Genomic DNA, 22,173 nt, shown 5'->3' on the forward strand with positions numbered 1-22,173 from the left:
GGAAAATACATAGATAAATATTGTGGTTTCACTCCATTTGCCTTCTTAGTATAGAAGTAAAGACCTTGGTTCATAAGAAAATTTTCTAGCATTTCTATTTTTAGAATGGTAAAAAAAATAGGAATAGAAAATGTTAAGATGTAAAATATTGCCTGCTGTGACCATTCCATTTGAGGCATGAGTTACACCTCCCCAACCCTGTCCTAAGTTAGACCTTGAACTGACTTGAAATAATCAAGTCCTATGAGTAGGCCAGTACACCATGGGAACTTTTATTCTCCTCTGAGCTCCTTGTCAGAAAAAGACCAAGATAATAAATGTGCTGAGACACAGAAGAAATCAAACTTCCTACACAAAGCTCATTTTCTTATCTCTGATACTAAGTATTTTTAAGTATAATATACTTAATACAAGTATTTCAAAGTATCTCTGATAACTAAGAAATGATGCTTTACTTTTTTTTCGTACTGTGCCCAGTGACCTGGTCTAAATGTGTCTGATTCTTAAAGTGAAAGACTTTCATTTGGAAACTGTAGACATTGGCAGATGAGCATTCCATGTGTTCAGAGGGGCAGAGAGGCAGGACACCTTGAACTTGAACCATTGGCCTTTAATCAACAAAGTTTGTTGTATTAGAGAGACAACATGATATAGTGGACTTAGAGTCAGGAAAATCTGTGTTCAAATTCTACTTTGAATGCTTACTACACATGTGACCAGGGCAAGTCACTTAACCTCTCTGATTCTTGGTTTTCCCATCTGCAAAATGGCTATGATAACATCTATAATACCTATCTCATGGGAGCTCAAATGAGATAATGTATATGAAGCACTTTATATATATATTTGAAATATTACATTAATGTTATACATTAATGTATACATTATGTATACATGTATACATAATGTATAACATTAATATTATTGTTGTTATTATTATTACTGTAGCTATTCAAACCCTAGAAAATGCCAAGTCCTAGACAAGAAAAGATTTTTAAAATGTTTGTCACCCTTATAGCAAAAGAAAGAATTTTTCTGAGGAATTTAATTTTCAAATTTCATATCCCCATCTTAGAATCATGACATTTTAGAACTGACCTGGACCTTAAAAATGATTTAGTCCATCCCTCCCCCAACTACTGCTTTACAGTTGAGGAAACTCATCTGTGTATCAACTCTCCAAACAGTGCAAAACTAGTAAGGTCACAATTTAGATATAAAGGCTGATACTATAAGCGTACTGGCAGATTTATGGGTAATGGAAGAATTTATGACCAAACAAGAGATATAGAACATTATGAAATACAAAATGGATAATTTTGATTACATTAAATTGAAAAGTTTTCGCACAAATAAAGCCAATGTAACCAAGATTAGGAGGGAAGCAGAAAACTGGGAAAGAATTTTTACAACCAGTATTTCTGATAAGGACCTCATTCCTAAAATATATAGAGAATTAAGTCAAATTTATAAGAATACAAGTCATTCCCCAGTTGATAAGTGGTCAAAGGATATGAACAGACAGTTTTCAGATGAAGAAATTAAAACTATCTATAGTCATATAAAAATGCTCTAAATCACTATTGATTAGAGAAATGCAAATCAAAATGACTCTGAAGTACCACATCATACCTATCAGATTGGCTAACATGACAAAACAGGAACATGATAAATGTTGGAGAAGATGTGGGAAAATTGGAACACTAATGCATTGTTGGTAGAGTTGTGAACTGATCCAACCATTTTGGAGAGCAATTTGGAATTATGCCTAAAGGCATATAAAAATGTGCATACCCTTTGACCCAGCAATAGCACTTCTAGGTCTGTATCCCAAAAAGATCATAAAAACAGGAAAAGGACCTACATGTACAAAAATATTTATAGCAGCTCTTTCTGTGGTGGCAAAGAATTGGAAATTGAGGGGATGCCCATCAGTTGGGGAATAGCTGAACAAGTTGTGGTATATGAATGTAATGGAATACTATTGTGCTATAAGAAATGATGAACAGGCTGACTTCCGAAAAACCTGAAAAGACTGGTATGGACTGATGCTGATTGAAGTGAGCAGAACCAGGAGAACATTATACACAGTAACAGCCCCATTGTGCAATGACAAACTTTGATAGACTTAGCTCTTCTCAGCAATGCAAGGATTTAAGACATCTCCAAAAGTCTTATGACAGAAAATGCTTTCCATATCCAGAGAAAGAACTATAGAGTCTGAACGCAGATTGAAGCATACTATTTGCCCTTTTTTTTTCTTCTGTTTTGTTTTGTTTCTTCTTTCTTATGGTTCCTCCTATTGGTTTGAATTCTTCTTTACAACATGACTAATGTGAAAATGTTTAATAGGAATGTATATGTAAAGCCTATGTCAGATTGCATGCCATCTTGGGAAGGAAGGAGGGGAAAAAATTTAAAACTCACAAGCTTATGGAAGTGAATGTTGCAAACTAAAAATAAATTAATTAATTAAAAAATAAAAAACTAGTAAGGTCTGTTGCCAGGACTAAACTAGAATCGCTGTCTCCTGATGCCCTGGGTCCATCATTCTTTCTACCGAATTTTAAATTCTTCAAAATTATGGATGGGTGTTTAATGTCCCAGGGAAACATAACACCTAAAAACTGCTTAGGTCTAAAGCCAACTGAATACCATATTGGGATCAAGCTGTGAAGAAGGAGAGCAGAAGGGCCTGATATTTCCAGTTTGAAAAGAACCTTAAAGCAAACTGTGTTATCAGTGATATGTGAGTACCCATGAGTAGGAAAGATAGGAAGGGTTACAATGGAGATAGAGGTTTTTCTGATAGAGTTTTCCTTCCTGATCTTTGTCCCCAGATGAAACCTCAATCTAATACAGCACATCTAGAGACTAATAGTGTAACCTGGTTCACACCACCCCTCCTGCTCTGTCCAAAACTGAAAACATTTTGGATTGAGCCCCAAGATTTTACAAGGGCGGCTGTTAAGCTAGACATTACTGTGTATGAAAAAAATGCTGGATTGGATGCTTTTCTCACAATGAAGGGTCACTTTAGCTTAATGCAGCTGGCTTGAAAGCTCAGGAATAATCTGTTATAAATGGATAAGAAATAGTGGCTTTATCCCTAATTGCCTTCTATGAACTTATGGTCTGATGTTCTTATGAAAAATGAACTCTTCCACCAAGAACAAAGGGGAAAAATTATATTTCTTGGATGGTCTATTGATCTATCAACAGCTAGTAGTGTAAAAAAAAAAAAACTCTAAAGAACTTACCCTTTATTTATAATAAACTCTTTACGACCTCAGGGAGAGAGCTGCCTCCATCAACTGAAGTTTTACTACACCATTTACTTATGAATGAAATGAATGAAAGGTTTCTTAGTGTGTACCAACTGGCTGCTCACTGATGGAATGTCAGCTGGAATCTAGAGTGCTGAAAGGGGGCATAGATGCAAGGCTGATCACTACATATTTTTTCCTACTTCTTGTCCAGCTTTCTGTGAAAGTTTAGACTTTGCTGTGTGGGAGTCAAGTGGCAGATTCAGATTTCTGTTTGTCACCTACTCTGTTATTGCCTAGTGTTATTGCAGACATGTTTTCATAATTGGGGGTCGGAAACTCGGATTTTATCATGTAGTATTGCACTTTTACAAGAAACCCCCAAGTATATCCATCCTAAGAACATTGGTAATATTCTATTATTTTTCTGTTCTGTTAGACAAATTGTCTAACCAATTTGTTTAGCCATTCACCAATTGATTGACATCTGCTTCACTTCTAGTTCTTAGATATAACAGAAACTGGAGTACAGCATTTTTCTTCTGGCAGTCATACCTATCCCTAAGTCATCCCAAGCAGCCTACAGCAAGATTTTTTTTTGATTATTTAAAAATTATTGATTTTTTTGCTTTTATATCAGCTTCATCTTCAAATACTTCCCTCTTCCCCCTCCCCCACTTTACAGCAAGCCTTCCATTATAATAAAGAATAAAACAGAAAATGATGGGAAAAGGCATTTCAGCAAAACTAACCAACACACTGACCAAATTTCACAGTAAACACAATGTCACATATGCATAATCTCCTACCTCTATATTTTTCTTATCTCTTTTCTGGAATTAGTCCTGGTCATTCTGATGACACAACATGTAGTTTCAGTCTTTATTCTTTCTGTTTACACTGTTTGGTCATGTTGTAGATTGTCTTTCTGGTTCTACTAACTTTACTTCCTATCAGTTCATATGCATCTTCCCATGCTTCTCAGTATTTGTCATAATCATCATTTCTTTTTTTAATTTTTAAAAATTTATTTAGTATTTCATTTTTCCTCAGTTACACATGAAAACAATTTTAACATTCATTTTTAAAACTTTGATTTCCAAATTCTCTCCCTTCCTCCCTCCCCACCCCTTCTCATTGAGAAGGAAGGCAATTCAATATAGGTTACACATGTGTAGTCATGTAAAACATTTTCATAACAGTCATGTTGTGAAGGAAAACGTAGACAAAAAAACCCTCAAGAAAGATAAAGTTTAAAAAAGTGTGCTTCCCCCATCAGTTCTTTGTCTGGATGGATAGCATTTTTCATCGTAAGTCTTTCAGAGCTGTCTCGGATCATTGTATTGCTGAGAATAGCTAAATCATTCACAGCTGATCATCTTACAATATTGCTGTTACTTTTTACACAGTACATTTCACTTTGCATCAGCTCATATAAATCTTTCCAGGTTTGTCTGAGAGCATCCTGCTTATCATTTCCTATAGTACAGTAGTATTCCATCATAATCACATACCACAATTTGTTCAGCCATTCCCCAGTTGATGGGCATCCCCTCAATTTCCAGTTCTTTGCCCCCAGAAAAGAGCTGCTATAAATATTTTTGGGCAGATAGGTCTGTTTCCTTTTTGGGTTGTTTTATCTTTTTTGTGATATTGCTAGGTCAAAGGGTATGCCTCGTTTTATAGCCCTTTGGGCATAGTTCCAAATTGCTCTACAGAATGATTGAATCAGTTCACAACTCCACCAACAGTGCATTAATGTCTCATTTTTCCCACATCCCCTCCAACATTTGTCATTTACCTTTGCTGTCCTATTAGCCAATCTGTTAGGTAGGAGGAAGTACCTCAGACTGATTTTAATTTGCATTTCTCTAATCAATAGTGAGTTAGAGTATTTTTCATATGGCTATAGATAGTTTTGATCACTTCATTTGAAAATTGATCACATCTTTTGATCATTTATCATTTGGGGAATAGGATGATCATCATTTCTTACAGGTCAATAATATTCCACTACTTCTATGTGTCACAACCCATTTAGCCACTCTGCAGTTGATTAGCATATATGTGCTTTGTTTCTACTGCTTCCCCCACCCCCCCCCACACACACTCAGTGCTGATGTGACTATCTTGATCTCCTTGAAGTATATATGTCACACTGGGGTCTTTTGCCAAAGGGTGCAGATACTTTAATTATGAGATAACTTGAATTTTTTAATCTCTTTTTTTTTCCAGCAAACTTTAGACCCAATTGATGAAGTTGCTGCCCTTATTGCTGCCACCGTCCATGATGTGGACCATCCTGGAAGAACAAACTCATTCCTGTGCAATGCAGGGAGTGAGCTGGCAATTTTATATAACGATACTGCTGTACTGGAGAGCCACCATGCAGCCCTAGCTTTCCAGCTCACTATCCGAGATGAAAAATGCAATATATTTAAAAACATGGAGAGGTAAAGCCAAAGTGTTGATCCATTCCGTATCTTTTGGCTTCTGTCTTTTTAAGTGTTCATTGTATTTAATAACTGGTGATGTTGCCATTGCATCCAATGGCAGGTCAACAACTTTTTCTACTCAGTCATGGAATTTTTAGTGGTTCTTTGAGGCTTCTCTATGCCTAGGAGTGATGTGCAAAACCTGGCTTTCTGATGGGAATCAGAAAAGGATATGGAAAGAGGAAGCTCACTTGGACTCCCTAGCAACCTTAAATTCTCAACTTAAAATCTCAGCTCTAGGTCTGTGTTTTCAAGTGAAATAAGTCCCTGGGGGATGTGAGACCTGCTGGAGGGGAAAATTATCTTGACTGACTAAATGTGTGGGTATGCATCCCTTCTGTGTTCCCTTCTTGCGTGGAATAAATGATCTATCTGTCTTGTTAGCTTGATGCTTGAAAGAGAAGTGAATATCCTTAGGAAAAAGTTAGAAATTAATCAAATTCAGGAGCAGCTAGGTGGTGCAGTAGATAGAGCACTGGCCCTGCAGTCAGGAGGACCTGAGTTCAAATCTTACTTCAGACACTTATTAGCTGTGTAACCCTGGACAAATCACTTAACCCGATTGCCTCAAAAAAAGAAAGAAAGAAAGAAAGAAATCAGATTCAAATATCCCCAGAGAAATTTTTGGTAGAGACCAAAAAAAAGGTTATAAAATAAGATTTCTTAACCTGGGGTTCATGAACTTGGGTTTTTTAAGAAATATTTTCATAACTATATTTTAATATAGTCAGTTTCCTTTGCAGTCATATGTATTGTCTTTTATGCATTTGAAATCATCATTCAGAGAAAGGGTCCATCCATAGTCTTCCCCAGAGTGCCAGAGGGGTCCATGACACAAAAATGTTCACGATCTCCTCCTATAGTGTCATTACTGAGAAGCCTTCTAAATTGAATCCAGAGTTGTGATTCTGGGCCATGGACTATGTATAAATTTCCAAAAAAAACCAAAGATATCATCTTATACCATCAGAGTATGATTGACAGGATAGTATTTACCCATTGAATACCTTATATAAAATGCTAAACATTTCTCAATTTTATGGATAAAAAGTTTTAAATAGAGCAAGGAAGGAGGAAATGGCAGTTTGCACAGGGGATAAAGAGAGCCTTGGAGTCAGGAAGACCATGGCTCTGAGTCCTGCCTGTGGCATAGATTGACTGTATGACCACAGGCAAGTCTTTCAACCTCTCATTGCTCTAGGCAACTCTCAAAGCCTATAAATTGCAGAGTAATTATCAATCTGCATTCATAGAGGAAGTTTCCTCATTAGAAATTACTATAATGAAATCACAGATATGAATGAATGAAAAAAAATTCTTAAGGACAGAGTAAATCAAGGTTTCTACCCTCAGCAACTAGGCGGAGAAGAGAGTGATCAGTCTTCTAAACCAATGTGGAATAGAGAGGAAGGGAATATTATTCACTATTGCAGCAAGCAAAAGGGGGCAGCTAGGTGACTCAGTGGATAGAACACTGGGCTTGGAGTCAGGAAGACCTGAGTTCAAATTTGGCCTCAGACACTTAGCTGTGTCACCTTGAGTGAGTCACTTAACCTCTGTTTGCCTTAATCCACTGGAGAAGGAAATGGCAAACCACTTCAGTATACTTGCCAAGAAAATCCCACGGACAGTTGGCATGCTGTGGTTCGCAGGGTCATGAAGAGTTGGACACAACTGAATGACTGAGTAACAACAACAATTTCAGAGAGCCCAAGAACTTCCCTTAGAGCAGGAAAATTGAGAAAAGAAATCCCTGTCAGTCTCCAGAAATATATTGATCCCTCTTACTTCCAAGTCTGAAACAAATGGTTTCAATTTCAATGAAACAAGTAGTGTCACTGCAACAAGAGAGGCATCATATCCAGCATTAGGGAAATGTTAGCCCTAACGTGCTCTTGCTTAGTTGGACATCAGGAATATTTTGTTCAGTTCTGGGTGCGCCTGTTTAGGAGGGATATTGATAAGCTGAGGGTGAAAGACTTGGAGTCACACCCAGTGACAATTAGCTGAGGAAACTGGAAGTATTTAGACTGGAAGAAAGAAGTTTTAGTGGGGAAATGATAACATCTTCAAGTATGTGAAAGTATCTCCCTTAGAAGAGGGATTATTAGACTTGTTCACTATGGTTCTTAAAGACAGAACTAGGAACAGTGGAAGAAGTAGCAGAGACAAATGTAGGCTTACTAAAAGGAAAAACTTCCTAATAACTTGAGCAACCCCGTGGTGGAAGAGGCTGCCTCTAGCAGTGGTGGGCTTCCCTAGGTTTGGAGGCCTTTCATCAGAGACTGGATGGCTACATGTTGGGTATGTTGTAAAAGGAATTCTTGGTGAGATAATTAGACTAGATGACTCCTAAGTTTCTGCCGTTCTTCCAATATTCCCTCCTACCAAGAGGTTCCCTTTTGGGCTTTACAGCCAACTCCCTTAGGCATTTTAATGTGTCAGGGTGCTTCCATCTATATTCCGTTCTTGACAACAGCTGACTCTGGCCAGCAACTATCAAACCTGCTGCATTTTTAAAAGAGTATTTATTCTCTGCCAAGCATTTCATTACTCTTCCTTACACAACAGTTTTACTGATGCTGTTTGTTTTTATGTCGCTTTCATTTCTGGACATAGTCTCTTCTCCCAGCAGCCACCATCATAAAGAAATTGAACCCTTCCTCTTTAACAAAAGAAAAAAGATAAGAAAAATAACAGATAGAGTGACCTTACCTGCCAAGGTAATTAAGAACCTGCCCCAGAAGGCCTTGACCTCTCTCCTGAGAAGAGAGCTCTATTTCATTATCTTTTCCTTGAGAACAGAATTTGGCTTCCTTCAAGTGACCTTCTCATTTACATTATAGTACATTTTGTATATTGTTCTTCCACTTCTACTGATTTCACACTGTATGAATTCATGAAAGGCAGAATGGTGTGATGGAAAGAGAGATGGCCTCTGAATCCAGAGAATCTGCCTCTAATACGAACTGGCTGTGTGACCCTGAGCGAGTCACTTTAAACTTTCAATACCTCTGGCAACTCTCTAGGACTATAAAGTACAAAGCATCACATATATAGTTGATATATTGCTTGCTTTCTCAATGGGTTGGGGAGGCGATGGAGAGAGGAAGAAAATTTAGAACTCAAATTTTTATAAATGAATGTCAAAAATAAATAAAAAGTAATAATTTTTAGAAGTCAGAGCAGATAATGATTTGCATTGGTAGAAAGTTTCTTCTTTGGGAGTTCCCTATTCGATGAAATTATATGCCCAAACCCTCCCCCCCAAAATAATCAATTCATAGAAATCTTCCTATGTTTTATTGTATTCCTTATATTTGCTATTTTTTGCTGCACAATAATATTCCTTTAGGGCAGTTGGGTGACAAAATGGCTAGAGTGCCAGGCCTGAAGTCAAGAAGACTCATCTTCATGAGTTCAAATCTGTCCTCAGACACTTACCAGCTGTGTGACCCTGGGCAAATCACTTAACCCTGTTTGCCTCAGTTTCCTCATCTGTAAAATGAGCTGGAGAAGGAAATTGAAAATCACTCCAGGATCTCTGCCAAGGAAATCCCAAATGGGGTCATGAAGAGTTAGGCATAACTGAAAAAAGACTGAATAACAACAATATTACATTACATCCATACGCATTAATTCCTCAATCAATAAACACCCACTGTTTTTTATTTTAGTTCTTTACTACCACAAAAATTGCCACTATGAAATATTTCTACATATTCTGGACCTCTGTTTCAATTTTTTATCTCCAAGGTCAAAAAGGATCTGAACTGTTTAGTCACTTTCCTTGTATAATCTCAAATTTTATCCAGTGTGGCTTGTCTGTCCCATTCTACTTCTTGCTCTCTGATATTTAAATTGTTGGCACAGTGGATGTACACAACACAGATCATATTCTTTCTTTGAGGCACATTTGCCCTCTCCCTGTCAATGATTAGTGGTGGAATTTCATTTGTCATTTTAAACAGGAATGAATATCGGACACTTCGCCAAGCCATCATTGACATGGTCTTAGCAACAGAAATGACCAAGCACTTTGAGCATGTCAACAAATTTGTCAACAGCATCAACAAGCCCTTGGCAACACTAGAAGAAAATGGGGTAAGTGAAGTCTGCTTCGAAGATTGCCCCACACAATAGGCAGAACAACGTCAGATCAGCCTGTTAGCCCATCATCATTATGCTTACCAATGTCACTGTGATACCTAGGAAGACTTGGAAAGTTAGACAATCAGAGAGATTTAATTCAACAAACATTTACTAAGCGCCTACCACATGCAAACTACCTATTAGGCACTGGGGCTACCAAGAAAGAAAACAGTGTAGCCCCCCTACCTTCAGGGAATTTACTTCCAGGGAAAGTACTTCCAGTGGGGATAGGGCACATACACAAGTATGATGCAGTGTAGAATGTGACACAAACAAAGGAAAGATCAAGGTAGAACACCCTAGGAAATTTGGATAAAAGGAACAACGCTTTCAGAAGGAGGTGGGTGTAGGTTCAAGGAAGGGACCTGAAGGCATTATTTTTCAGAAATCTCTATTTCTAAAGAAGCTCCTTTGTAAACCTTAAAGCACTATGTAGGGGCAGCTAGGTGGCACAGTGGATAGAGCACTGGCCCTGAAGTCAGGAGGACCGGAGTTCAAATCTGATCTCAGACCAAACACTTGACACTTACTAGCTGTGTGACCCTTGGCAAGTCACTTAATCCCAATTGCCTAAGAAAAATGAAAGTGGAAAAAGAAAGCACTATGTAAATGTGAGAAAAGGACTATATCTAAGCATAATAATTGTGTCCTATCCTTAAAGTTTACTAGCGAAAGAAGTTCCTTGTAGTTTGTTCTAGTACTTTAAAAGCTACCATATAAGGGAGGACACCCTTAGATCTAATCTAAACCCTTCTTTGTATTAATTAGTGGACTTAGGATCTTCTCCTAACAGGATGTGTTCTTCCCAATAACTTACTCGATGAAGAAGAAAATCTGAGTGTACTATAGGGTATGGCCCATCTTTTGCTAATTTCTTGATGAGAATGCCTTGTAGGGACAAATAAGAATCTTTATTGGTATCTGCTCATATCTTACATATTCTTTATCTGTATTATCTGTCACTAAAACAAAATTTCTTACTAGAATTAGACTTTTAGAGGTTTAGAATTGAAGAAGATCTGAGGTCATCTTAGAGTTCTAGTGGCCTCTAGGATCAAAAACAAACTCCTCAAGTTAGGCATTTAAAGCCCTTTAAAATCTGATTCCAACCTACCTTTCCAGTCTTTTTATACATTACTCCTATACATACTTCCTACAGTTCAGCAAATGGATTACTTGCTTTTCCTCCCACATCATGGTTCATTTCCCATCTTTTTTTTTTTAATTTTTTTTCATTTCCCATCTTTATACAGGGGTTTTCCATGCCTAGAATTGGCTCCCTTCTCACCTCCATCTCAGAATCCCCAGCTTCCTTCAAAGCTCAGCTCAAGTATCAATTTCTATATGAGTCATTTCTCCTTTCCTGGTTCCCCCCATCTCCCACTCATCAACTATTGCCTTCCTCAATACCAAATGTGTATATATGTGTGTATATGTATATATACATATATATGTACATGTGTATACATATGTGTGTATATGTATGTATGTATGTATGTATTTACAAGTATCTAAAGCCAAACTTATCATTTCTCTTCCTAAGTCAACATCCCTTCAATTCAATTCAGCAAGCATGTGTGAAGCATCTGCCATATAAAGGCATTGCATTTTTCAAAGACAAAATAAAAAAAAAATTCCCTGCCCTCAGGGAGCTTATTGCATTCTACTGGAGAATACAAAATACATAAATAGGTAAATACAAGATAATTTGAGGAGAAAGAAAGTCCCAGGTAACACTTGGAGGAATTAGGAAAGAGAATTTGCAGGATATATTACTAGAATTGAGCTTCTAAGTAAGCTTAACATTCTGAGACATAAAGGTGAGAAGAGAATGCATTCTAGACATGAGGGACAGCCAGGTCAAAGGCATGGAGGGAAGAGATAAAATTGTTAATTTAGAGAAGAGGAAGCAAGCCAGTTTGGCTACAAGACAGAGTGTGTAAAAGGAGTAAAATGAAATAAGCCTAGAAAGGGAGGCTGGAGCTAGTTTGCAAAAGGCTTTAAGCACTAGGCTGAGTTTCTATTTTTTCCTAGAGGCAATGAGAAGCCATTATAGATTTTTGTGCAGGGGAGTGACATGGTTAAAACTATGCCTTAAGAAGATTTTTTGGTAGCTATGTGGAAGATAGCTAGGTTAGGAAGAGAGAGACCAATTAGGAGACTCTAGGGGCCTCAACTAGAGTAGAGGCTGTGTGGATAGAAGTAGACACCCCCTCCTTTTGTGTTTTGCTATTTCTGTCAATGAAACTACCATTTTACCAGTCACTCAGGATTGAAAGCTGTTAAGTCATCTGGGATTCCAACTTCCTTTTTATCTCTTATTTGCAATTTGTCTCTGACACCAAGACAGTTTCTTCCTTCACACTATTTCCTGGATTCATTCTTTTCTCCTGGTCCCTTTAACTACCACCCTCATCAAGGTTCTCATCATGCCATATCTGGGCTACAATCATAATTCTCTAGCAATTGAGTTATCTACTTTTGCTGTCTTTTCTTTCCAGTCTGCCTGCACATGGACAATCATATCAGTACTTAGTTAAGGAAGTGACCTAAAATACATGTTTCAGATCACATTAAAACATGTTACCCTGACATTCAAGTAGTTCACTACCTATCTGAATTTATCTTTTGCCTACATTCTATTCAGTTAGAGATTATTTAGCCAGCTAGTCTTCTCTTTTCATTTTAAAAAACTTTTGATATTTTTAGTAACCTTTACAATAGATGTAAACATATTATTATATAATAGATAATATAAAGATAACCTTCATCTCCTAATGTGTCCCTCCTCATTTTCTACTCAGGGAGCCATCCCTTTTTTTTTTTTTGGTCATTCAAAAAGGCATTCAGGGTTGAGTGACTTGCCCAGGTTCACACAGCTAGGGAGCCATCCCTTTTTAATAAAGAGTGAAAAAGGAAGGAAAAAGCAGACCCGCAAAACTGACCAACACAGGAACTTAGTTCAATGATATGTGCAATAATAGGCTCCAGTAGGCTCCCCACCTCTGCCGAGAAGGGAACCTCCCTCCTTCCTTTACAGATAAAGAAATTAAAAGGTTAAGTAATCTCCCAAGGCCGTCTAGTCAGTGACAAGCCCAGGATTAGAACCTGCAGGTCTCCTGACTGCTAGCCAATTTCTCTTTTCACTCTATCACATTGCCTCATTAAGGGTCCCCTTGGCCCTCCAGTCTTTCAAGGAGCATTTTGAGATTATATTTTTTTTGTAGCAAAGGTAGTAAGCACTTAATATATAAAATCATATGTCCGTGTTCTGAATGATATATGATTGACACACAAGGAGTTTCACATTTTGCAGTGGTATTTTACCTCCTCTCTCATCTTCCCAGCACCCCCCCCACTCCCCAAACTTTTGCACACACACACAAAGTGGTACCTACTACACTAATGCTATTGTATTTGAAGCCTGGAAAATTCTAATAGTGACTTCTACTGTTAGGATGTTTATATCCTGGAAGAAAATTTTGATAAGAATATTGCAATTTAATAACCTGTTAGGAAATCAGAGGTAGAAAGCATTTCAAATGCTGGCTTCATGTAAAAAGCTTTAAATTTGATTCAATAAATATGTATTACATTTATCATTTGATACATGAGGAGACCTGTGCTAGGTTCTGAAGGATATACAAAGTAGAGATAAGACGTGGCTACTGTTGACATGAAGCTAAAAATCAAGTAGGAAGGTGGGATTTGAGTGGCCAGTCTCTGAGGTCCTCTCCACTGAGAATCTGAGACACACCTGTGATACTAGTCAGCCAATAAGCATTTATTAAGCAGCTGTCATGTGCCAGGCATTATGCTAAGTACTGGAGATGCAAAGAAATGCAAAAGATAGTCACTGCTGTCTAGGAGCTCACACACAATGTACTGGAGAAGATGATTTGCAGACAACTTGAACAAACGGGATATGTAGGATAAACTGGGGGTGGTCTCAGAGACTATGCATTATGTTTAAGGAGCTCTAGGAAAGGCTTCTTGCAGAAAGTTGAATTTTAGCTGACACTGGAAGGAAACCAAAGATGCTAGGAAGTAGGGAGAGGGTTCCAGACATGGGCAACAGTCAATGAAAATGCTCAGAGTCTGGAAATGAACTGTCTGTGCAAGGAACAGCAAGGACATCAGTGTCACTGGATCTAAGAGTACCTGGAGGAAAGTAAGGTGTAAGAAGACTGGGAAGGTAGGAAGGGGCCAGATTACGATGGGTTCTTTAAATTTTACATATCAAAAAAAATATTTAAGTATAGCATGGTATCATGGAAAAGGTACTGCACTAGGAATGTGAGGACCTGGGTTCTAATATCCCCTAACATTTACTAGCTTCCCAACCTTGGCAAACCACTTGGTATCTGAGTTTCAGTTTGCTGAAAAATGGCGATAATGATACTTATACTACCCAATTCATAGGGATCTTATAAGGAAATCACTTTGTAAACCTCAACACACACTATAAATATGAGTTATTGAAAGGAGGTAGGGAAGGTGAGAGGGACAAAATGCATACATGAAAATTAAATTAAATTTTGACAAAATTAGATTTTTTAAATTTTCTTCAAATTTCTAAATTTTAATAAGAGCAGAGGAGCCAAGTACTATGTTAGGGCCAGAAGAGGAAAAGTCATCTTTGATTTGGGGGGGACATTATTAAGTAAAATGGGAAGATGAATGATATGGTTTTCTTCCTCTAGCCTTGAACCCAGGGAAGATACAGGAAACAAAGCTTCATTCATTCATTTACTTAATCAATCAGTAAACATTTATTAAGTACCTACTGTGTGCCAAGCACTGTGTTACTTGTGCATAGCTCTGTAAGAGGTTCAAAGGCTCATAGATTTAGAGCTGGGAGGGAACTTAGAGTTCATCTAGTCCACCCCACCCCCTGCTTTTTCCAGATGAAGAAGCCCAAGATGTTAAGTAATTTGTGCAAGGTCACACAGATAATAAGTAGTAAGGGTTAGGAGTTGAACCCAGGTCCTCTGACAATAAATTTTTCTCTTTTTCCACTGTATCATGCTGCCTCTCCGTGGAGACAGATTCAAAAGAAGCAAAAGACAGACACATCATGGGTCATGACATTTACATGATTAAAAATGAAACTGTCCCCTTCGGAACAGGCACTTGGCAATGAAAATTAGAAGTGACAACACAGACTGACAGAGAGGAAGTTGGCCTGACAACGGCAAACATTTGAACAAATCCAGACATACTTGTCAAATGTGAACATCATTTCATTCACTCATGGCCTTCCAAAAGACAGAAGGTCTTTCCTTAAATAACTAGCCCTGCTTTTAGAAGTATTAACAGAAGAACAATTCATGAATTTGCTCATTTAGTCTGGAGAAGGGAAGAATTAAGGGATTGGTGGTGATGTAATCATTATCTTTAACTATTTGAAAGGCTGCCATGTAGAAGAGGGGCCAGACTTAACTCCGTGTGGCCCCAGAGACACCTAAGACCATTGGGTGGGAGTTATCATTTCAGCTTAGTATAAGCAACACCTTTCTAGCTTGTTAGTAGAGCTGTGCAACAATGGACCCATGAAATAATGAGTTTTCTGACATTGGAGGTATTCTAATAATCCAATAAATTCGTAGTCTCATTAAATATGGGCGACCCAGCTATGCCCGTTCATCTTCTTCTATTCTTTTCCTACTATATTCATGTCCTACCATAAGTTTACCACAGAGGATTCTTCCAGTGTGTTGAGGGCCTTCCTGGCATTCTCTTGACATGATCAGAATACCGATGACATGTGTGGATTGTCCTTTATCCCTCACTCTTTCCACATGAATGGCCAATGTTATTTTTCAGTCATACATTTCTTTGGTGACATCCTTTATATCACCCCCCCGAGTGATGCTTTGTGAGGCACATATAGTGGCTTCCTCTCATCTGCCATGTGCCTCTCCGCCGCCCTTTGGGCGATCCCCAGCTTCAGTTCTTCAGACACTGCAGTGTTGTGATGTCACTTTAATTTCCAGTGTGGTTTAATCTAATTTGTTGGGGTTGCTTTTCAGGGTATTCATGATTCAATTCAGGGTTTGATTTGATGGTCTATGAGGCCCCTCCCAGCTCTTAGAGTCTCTCATTCTAATTATTGTTTCCCACACACATTCATCATTTTATAATCTGTGGCCTCTTTTGGGCTTACCTCCATTCCAGCCTGCTCTGTCTAGGACAGTAACCTTTGGATGACCTGTTGTCACTTCAAACTCAACATGCAACAAATTGAAGTCATCTTTCCTTACAAATGGGCTCCTCTTCCAAACTTTCCAATATGTTTCTTTATTCAAATCTTCAGGGAAATTTTAGGGGAAATCTAGAAGTAATATATGATCTTCCTTCTTCCCCTGAATCCCATCTTGTTGTTTCTTTCTTTGAAATGACCATTGCATTCATCTTCAGTTTGTGCCTCTAACTTGTTATATGCCATGGGGAAAGTTATATTGCCTCCCCTGGCCTCAGTTTCTTCATCTGTAAAATGAGGAAACTATATTAGATGACTTTTAAGGGCCCCTTCTTAAGATCAAATCTATGACTGCATGATTCTTTAATTCCATTCAACTTCCTACTACCATCACCTTAGCTCACATCCTTATCACTCCAGTGTTAATTTAAGACTATTATTGCCAAATCCATTTAATTAGTCTGCCTGACTCTAGTCTTTCCCATAAAATTCATCCTAGCTAACACTACCAGGCTAATCTCCCTACAAAACAACATTTTCACCATAGCATTCCCAAGTTCAAAAACCTATAACATTTCTTTAATGACTATCATAGGATCACATAAATGTAAAAATTTAACACTATGAGACATTAGGGATCATCTGATGAGATTCCCTCATTTTACAAATGAATAAGCTAAAGCACAGAGAATTTAAATGACTTTCCCAAGGTCATTTAGCACATTAATAGAAAGCCTGGCATGATCATAATATCATAGATCTAAAAATGGAAGACACCTCAGAGGCCTCTAATCCAACTCCTTCATTTTACTAATGAGGAAACTGAGGCCCAAGGAAGTATAGTGATTCACCCCAGGTCGTACAGATGTTAAAGGGAACATTTGAACCCAGGACCTCCAATTGCAAAGCCATTGTGCTTTCTAGTGTATCTGTTTTAGTAGAATGATTCAAGGTCACCATTAATGAACAGTTGTAGTATAGAGGTGGTCACCCTATTTTCTCCCACTAACATAAGATTTGAACCTTTTCTCCATATTCAGCACACATGCTTCAGATATAGCACCTTAGTGATACGACAAGTCCATTTCTTTTAAAAATTAAATAAATTCCTACATTGGTGGTACCTAGAAAATATGTTTCATTCTGTACCCAGGGTCCATCCTCTTTCCATCAGGAGGTGGGGTAGCATGCTTCTTCTCTTGAACCTTTAGAATTATGATTGGTTATTTCAGTGATCATAGTTCTTAAGTCTTTCAAGGTTGTTTGTGTTAGTTATTGTATAAAAAGACAGGTGCATTTCAATGGGGTGCAGGTGAGTCACAAGTCTAAGATAGTCCGGCTTCCTTATATGTTTCTCTTCCAATAGCTCTTAAAGACAAAATAAACAAAGCAGCATGATTTACTTTCCTTCATTTTCCTTCTTCCTCCTCTTTTATTTTCTTGATATACTATCTGAGCTCTTCCCTACTTCCTGCTGCCCCTCTTATTCCATATATCCATTTCCTGCTGAGACTCATTCACTAAAGAATATTCATTGTTAATTCAGTTTTTTTTTTTAGCATAAATCCTATCTCTTGTGTATCCTATCACATCATAGAGAACTCCTAGTATAGGAACTACCTCTAACAATACAGATTAAAATATGTTTATGATTTAATAGATTAGTCCAAGGGAGCTGTCTGGGGTCAAATGACTTGTCCAGGGTTATATAACCAGCCATGTGTCAGAAGCAGGATTTGAACCCAGGCATTCTTGACTTCAAGTCCAAGGACCTATCCATTATACCATACTGCCACATTTTACATTATATTCATGGTCAATCCTGGGTGGGATCTAGTGGGGAGGGGGTGGTGGTACAGGAAGAAGGCAGCTGAGGAGCCACTAACTAGGTGCTACTTATCAGTGACTAGACAGCCCATGGGCTAAACCCAACTCTAGTAAGAACAGGGAGTTGGAGTGAGAGTCGATAAACATTTTTTAAGCTCTTACCATGTGCCAGGCACTGTGCTAAGCACTGGGGATACAAAGAAAGGCGGAAGACAGCCTTTTCCCTTAGAGAGCTCACAATCTAATGGGAGATGACAACACAATAAAAAAAAAAGTTGGGAGGGGGTGTACCTGGTACACTTGATGGAGTTTTCATCAGCTGAGAAGTGATCTGAGGAGGTATGAGTTACAGGATTGGTTTCATCTTACAGAATGATGAGTTTCTAAAGGTCCTGAAGTCCAGGGAAGCAGCTAGGAAATGATGAGGTAAATTTCCTGGATCCCCTCCTTAAGTGGTTAAGGATCAGAGAGGAACTCTCTGATGTCCACCCTTGCCCTCTCCAGTCGGGGAAGGAGGAGCTCCAGGGACAGGCATGCTGACGAGTTGTCAGTTTTGAATTGATTTCATGGATAACTTTCTGAAGATGATGAAAGCAATCAGCTGGGAAATAATTAGGTGAATGTCCTGGGTGCCCTCCTTAAATGGTGGAGGATCAGGGAACCTTTTTTTTTTTTTTTTAAACACTCTCAGGCTATTCAAACCATAGAATTTTAAAAATCAGTCATGTACCGCATACAACTAAATTGCAGCATAGGATTTATAATTCACCTGAAGCAGGTAGGTATTTGGTATTTTTTAAAAAGATAAATACAAAATGGTCAACTTTCCCATTATTCAATAAATATACTATATATTTCAGTACTATATTAAGGGACAAAGTGACATTGTGGAAGATATGGATAAAGAAGAAAAGGAAGAGAGATTGACAGAGGTGTAGGGGAGGAAGACAGGGACAGATTAATGTCTTCCCAACCAGCCGCCTTGCTCCCTATAGTGGCCCACCTCCCTCCAGCCTCTGCTTAGGAGCTGGAGTGCTAGACTTTGAGCCAGGAAAATATGGATTTGAATCCTACTTCCAACACTAATGATACCATTCACTTAACCTCCCCAAGCCTTAGTTTTCCTGATCTACCAAATGCAAATAATAGTTCTTATCTCACAAGGTTGTTAGGGCACTTAAGTAAAAAAAAATCTATATAAAGCTTTTTAGCAATCTTAAAGAATCATATAATGTCACTTGTTTTTGTTGATTGTTATTATTATTATTTCTGGACCTCAGTTTCCTCATCTGTATAATGAAAGGTTTAGATTAGATGATATTCCCTTCCAGCTTTAATACTGCAGATTTCTGGAAACATTTTTTTGTCTTTGTGTTTCTGTGATATAATACAGTGTCTTACAAATAGTAGGTCCTTAATAAATGTTTGTTGAATTGAATCTTCTGGATTACCAAGAGAACAGTCTGATTACTCACTACTCTTACCTTAGTGGTTAAGGAAGATGTACTCAAGTAATTGAGCTCTTAATGCCAGCAGACACAACCACATTTCTTTTGTACTTGCTCATGTCCCAGGCCAACACTGGTGATGGAGAATTAGTCAAAAGTGTGCTCACATCTCCAGAGAATCGAATTCTTATCAAACGGATGCTGATCAAGTGTGCCGATGTGTCCAATCCATGCCGTCCCCTAGAACAGTGCATTGAATGGGCTGGGCGCATCTCTGAGGAGTACTTTGCACAGGTAAGAGGAGAATTTATAAAACTCAATTCCTTAGACTTTAACCAGAGCTTGTCTTTATAATAAAATATGAACACCTATTTAGTTTTAAAAACCCTTTACAACCTGGCCTCAACCTATCTTCCCAGCCTCATTGTATATTACACCCTATCCCACACTCTGTGTTCTAGTCAAACTAGTCTCTCTGTTCCTTACAGCTGTCTATCCATTTTCCCATCTCTGGTCCTCATGCCTGGAATGCACTCCCTCCTCCCATTTTCCTTGTAGAATCCTTCTCCTCCTTCAAGATGCAGCTCAAGCCCATAGGCATCTCAGCTTAATTATGTCCAAAACAGACTTCTATTATCTTTACCCCCAAACCCTCACCTGTTTCAGATGTTCTGCTTACTGTTGAGAGTACAGCCACCTACATTGAAGTCTGTGAGCTTGATGTCATCCTTGACTCCTCACTGTCACTCACCCCACATTTCCAACCCATTGTCAAATCTTCGCATTTCTAACTTTATAACACCTTTCCGTGAATCCCCTTCTCTGTACTCACACAGCCACCACCCTACATAAGACCCTTATCACCGCTCACCTGAGCTGTGGTAATAGCCTTCTAACTGATCTCCCTGACTGAAATCTCTCCATACTCCAATCCATCTTCCTCTCAGCTGCCATGATGACTTTTCTAGCATATGTCCAACCATGTCACCTCCCCGCACCCCACCCATCATCCCCACCCCGACCGTGCACACTCAGTAAGCTCTAGTGGCTCTCTGTTACCTTCAGGATCAAGCATAAACTCCCCTGTTTTACTCTGCAAGCTCTTCATAACATGACTCCTTCCTACCTTCGCGGTATTCTTACACTTGACTCCTTTCCATGCATTCTACTAACCCGCTCCACTGGCCCACTTGTTATTCCTCTAACATAAAACTCCATCTCCTGTCCTGTCCCTTTGTCCTGGCCAGCTCCCAAGCTTGAAACGCTCCACCCCTTCACCTCTGCCCCTTTGTCTTCCTAGCTTCCTTCAAGACTCAGCTCAAATTCTCAACTTCTGTCATACCTAATCCTCCCAAAAGCTAGTGCTTCCCTTCTCAGACTGCCTTCTATCTACTCTGTGTCTTGTCACATAACTAATTTTTAATATGTTGTCTCCTCCATTTGAATAGAAACTTCTTGAAGACAAAGACAATGTTTTTGCCTTTCTTTGTATCCCTAGAATTTAGCAGAGTGCATTGCACTTAGTAAGCACTTAAATGCTAATTGACTGATTGATTGACCTACATTAAGCTTTTGCTGATCCTCTCAACTGCTAGTGTCTTTCCTCTCAAACTACTTATATTCAACTAATTTGTATTTATTATTTTTATATTTATTCTGCACAACCTCTTCTATGTCCTTGTCCCCCTCGTTAAAATGTAAAGTTTTTAGCGATAGGGATTGTTTGCTTCATTGTGTTTGTATCCCCAGTGCCCTACATAGTGCCTGACACATAGTAGGCACTTAATACTTGTTGACTGATTACTGGATTCCTCTTTAAATCAGGCTACTGTAGTAGTAACTGGTTATACTCCTTCTAAAGTGAACTGCTAGACAGTAATGCAATAACTCACTGGTGTTGACAAATTTTTATATTATAAATAGATGAATGAAAAATGTATTTATTAAGCACTATGTACTGGAGATGTGCTAAGCACTGGAGGTACAAATTTAAGTCCCTCTCCTGAAGGAGCTTTTATTCTAATAGGAAAGACAACAAGGGTAGGGAAGTGTTGGCTGGAGAGGTGTTTTGGTCAGGAAGTCACAAGGATGGTAAATGAAGTCATTTGGCAACTAATTAACGTGTCCCTTCCAGAAACCAAAGTATTGATTTGAGTCCTCAAGCGGTGGAAAGCAGGAAGGAGAAAGGAAAGGGAGACATATGTGGCGACATGGCAGAAAGATGACCAGAGGTGGTGGGCCTGATGGAGCCTAGACATGATCACCTTTCATCATTCAGGAGTACAGTGCCCCAAGACAGCAGCTGGAGTGGCAGATCAGAGTTGGAGAGTGGACTACAGTAGCCTGTCCGGAAAGAAAGAAAAATTTATTCAAGAAAGAGGAAATATAAGGGAGAAAATAAGATGAAGTTTTAGATGAAGTTGAATCACACTAGAATAAGACTGAATGAAAGCAGAACTTAACTTAGATCTCCAACATAGAAGTATTTTAGTAATATTCAGAGTCCTCAAAGGAGAATTGTATGGGAAGGGCACTTTTAAATAGTCTCTGGTTTTGTAGAGGTACTGAATCCTTTAAAAGAACTGAGGCATTGAAGAGAATAGGAGAAAGAAAGGCTGTAATAGGAATCATTCTGGAATATATCTACATGTCTTCTCCACATAGGACGTTTCCAGACTTCAAACATGGTGTAGTGGCAAGACAATGAGGTAGGAGTCAGGACATCTGGGTTCTAACCTTTGCTGTGCCATTAGTCAACTGTGTCACCCTAAGCAAGACTCTGT

At 38.5% G+C, this 22,173-nt stretch overlaps 1 protein-coding gene across 3 annotated transcripts in view; it reads left to right on the forward strand.

Moving 5' to 3' along the window:
- PDE8A (phosphodiesterase 8A) overlaps nucleotides 1-22,173 on the forward strand; it is a 262,392-nt gene that overhangs the window by 228,840 nt on the left and 11,379 nt on the right. For all 3 annotated transcript variants that reach the window (XM_027852080.1, XM_027852081.1, XM_027852082.1), the window contains 3 exons: nucleotides 5,502-5,719; nucleotides 9,733-9,865; nucleotides 19,517-19,684. In XM_027852080.1, the coding sequence (XP_027707881.1) occupies nucleotides 5,502-5,719; nucleotides 9,733-9,865; nucleotides 19,517-19,684 (519 nt within the window). The remainder of the gene's footprint in view (nucleotides 1-5,501; nucleotides 5,720-9,732; nucleotides 9,866-19,516; nucleotides 19,685-22,173) is intronic.

This window comes from Vombatus ursinus, unplaced genomic scaffold (assembly GCF_900497805.2).
Source record: "Vombatus ursinus unplaced genomic scaffold, bare-nosed wombat genome assembly UNPS02009205.1, whole genome shotgun sequence".
Classification (NCBI taxonomy): Eukaryota; Metazoa; Chordata; class Mammalia; order Diprotodontia; family Vombatidae; genus Vombatus; species Vombatus ursinus.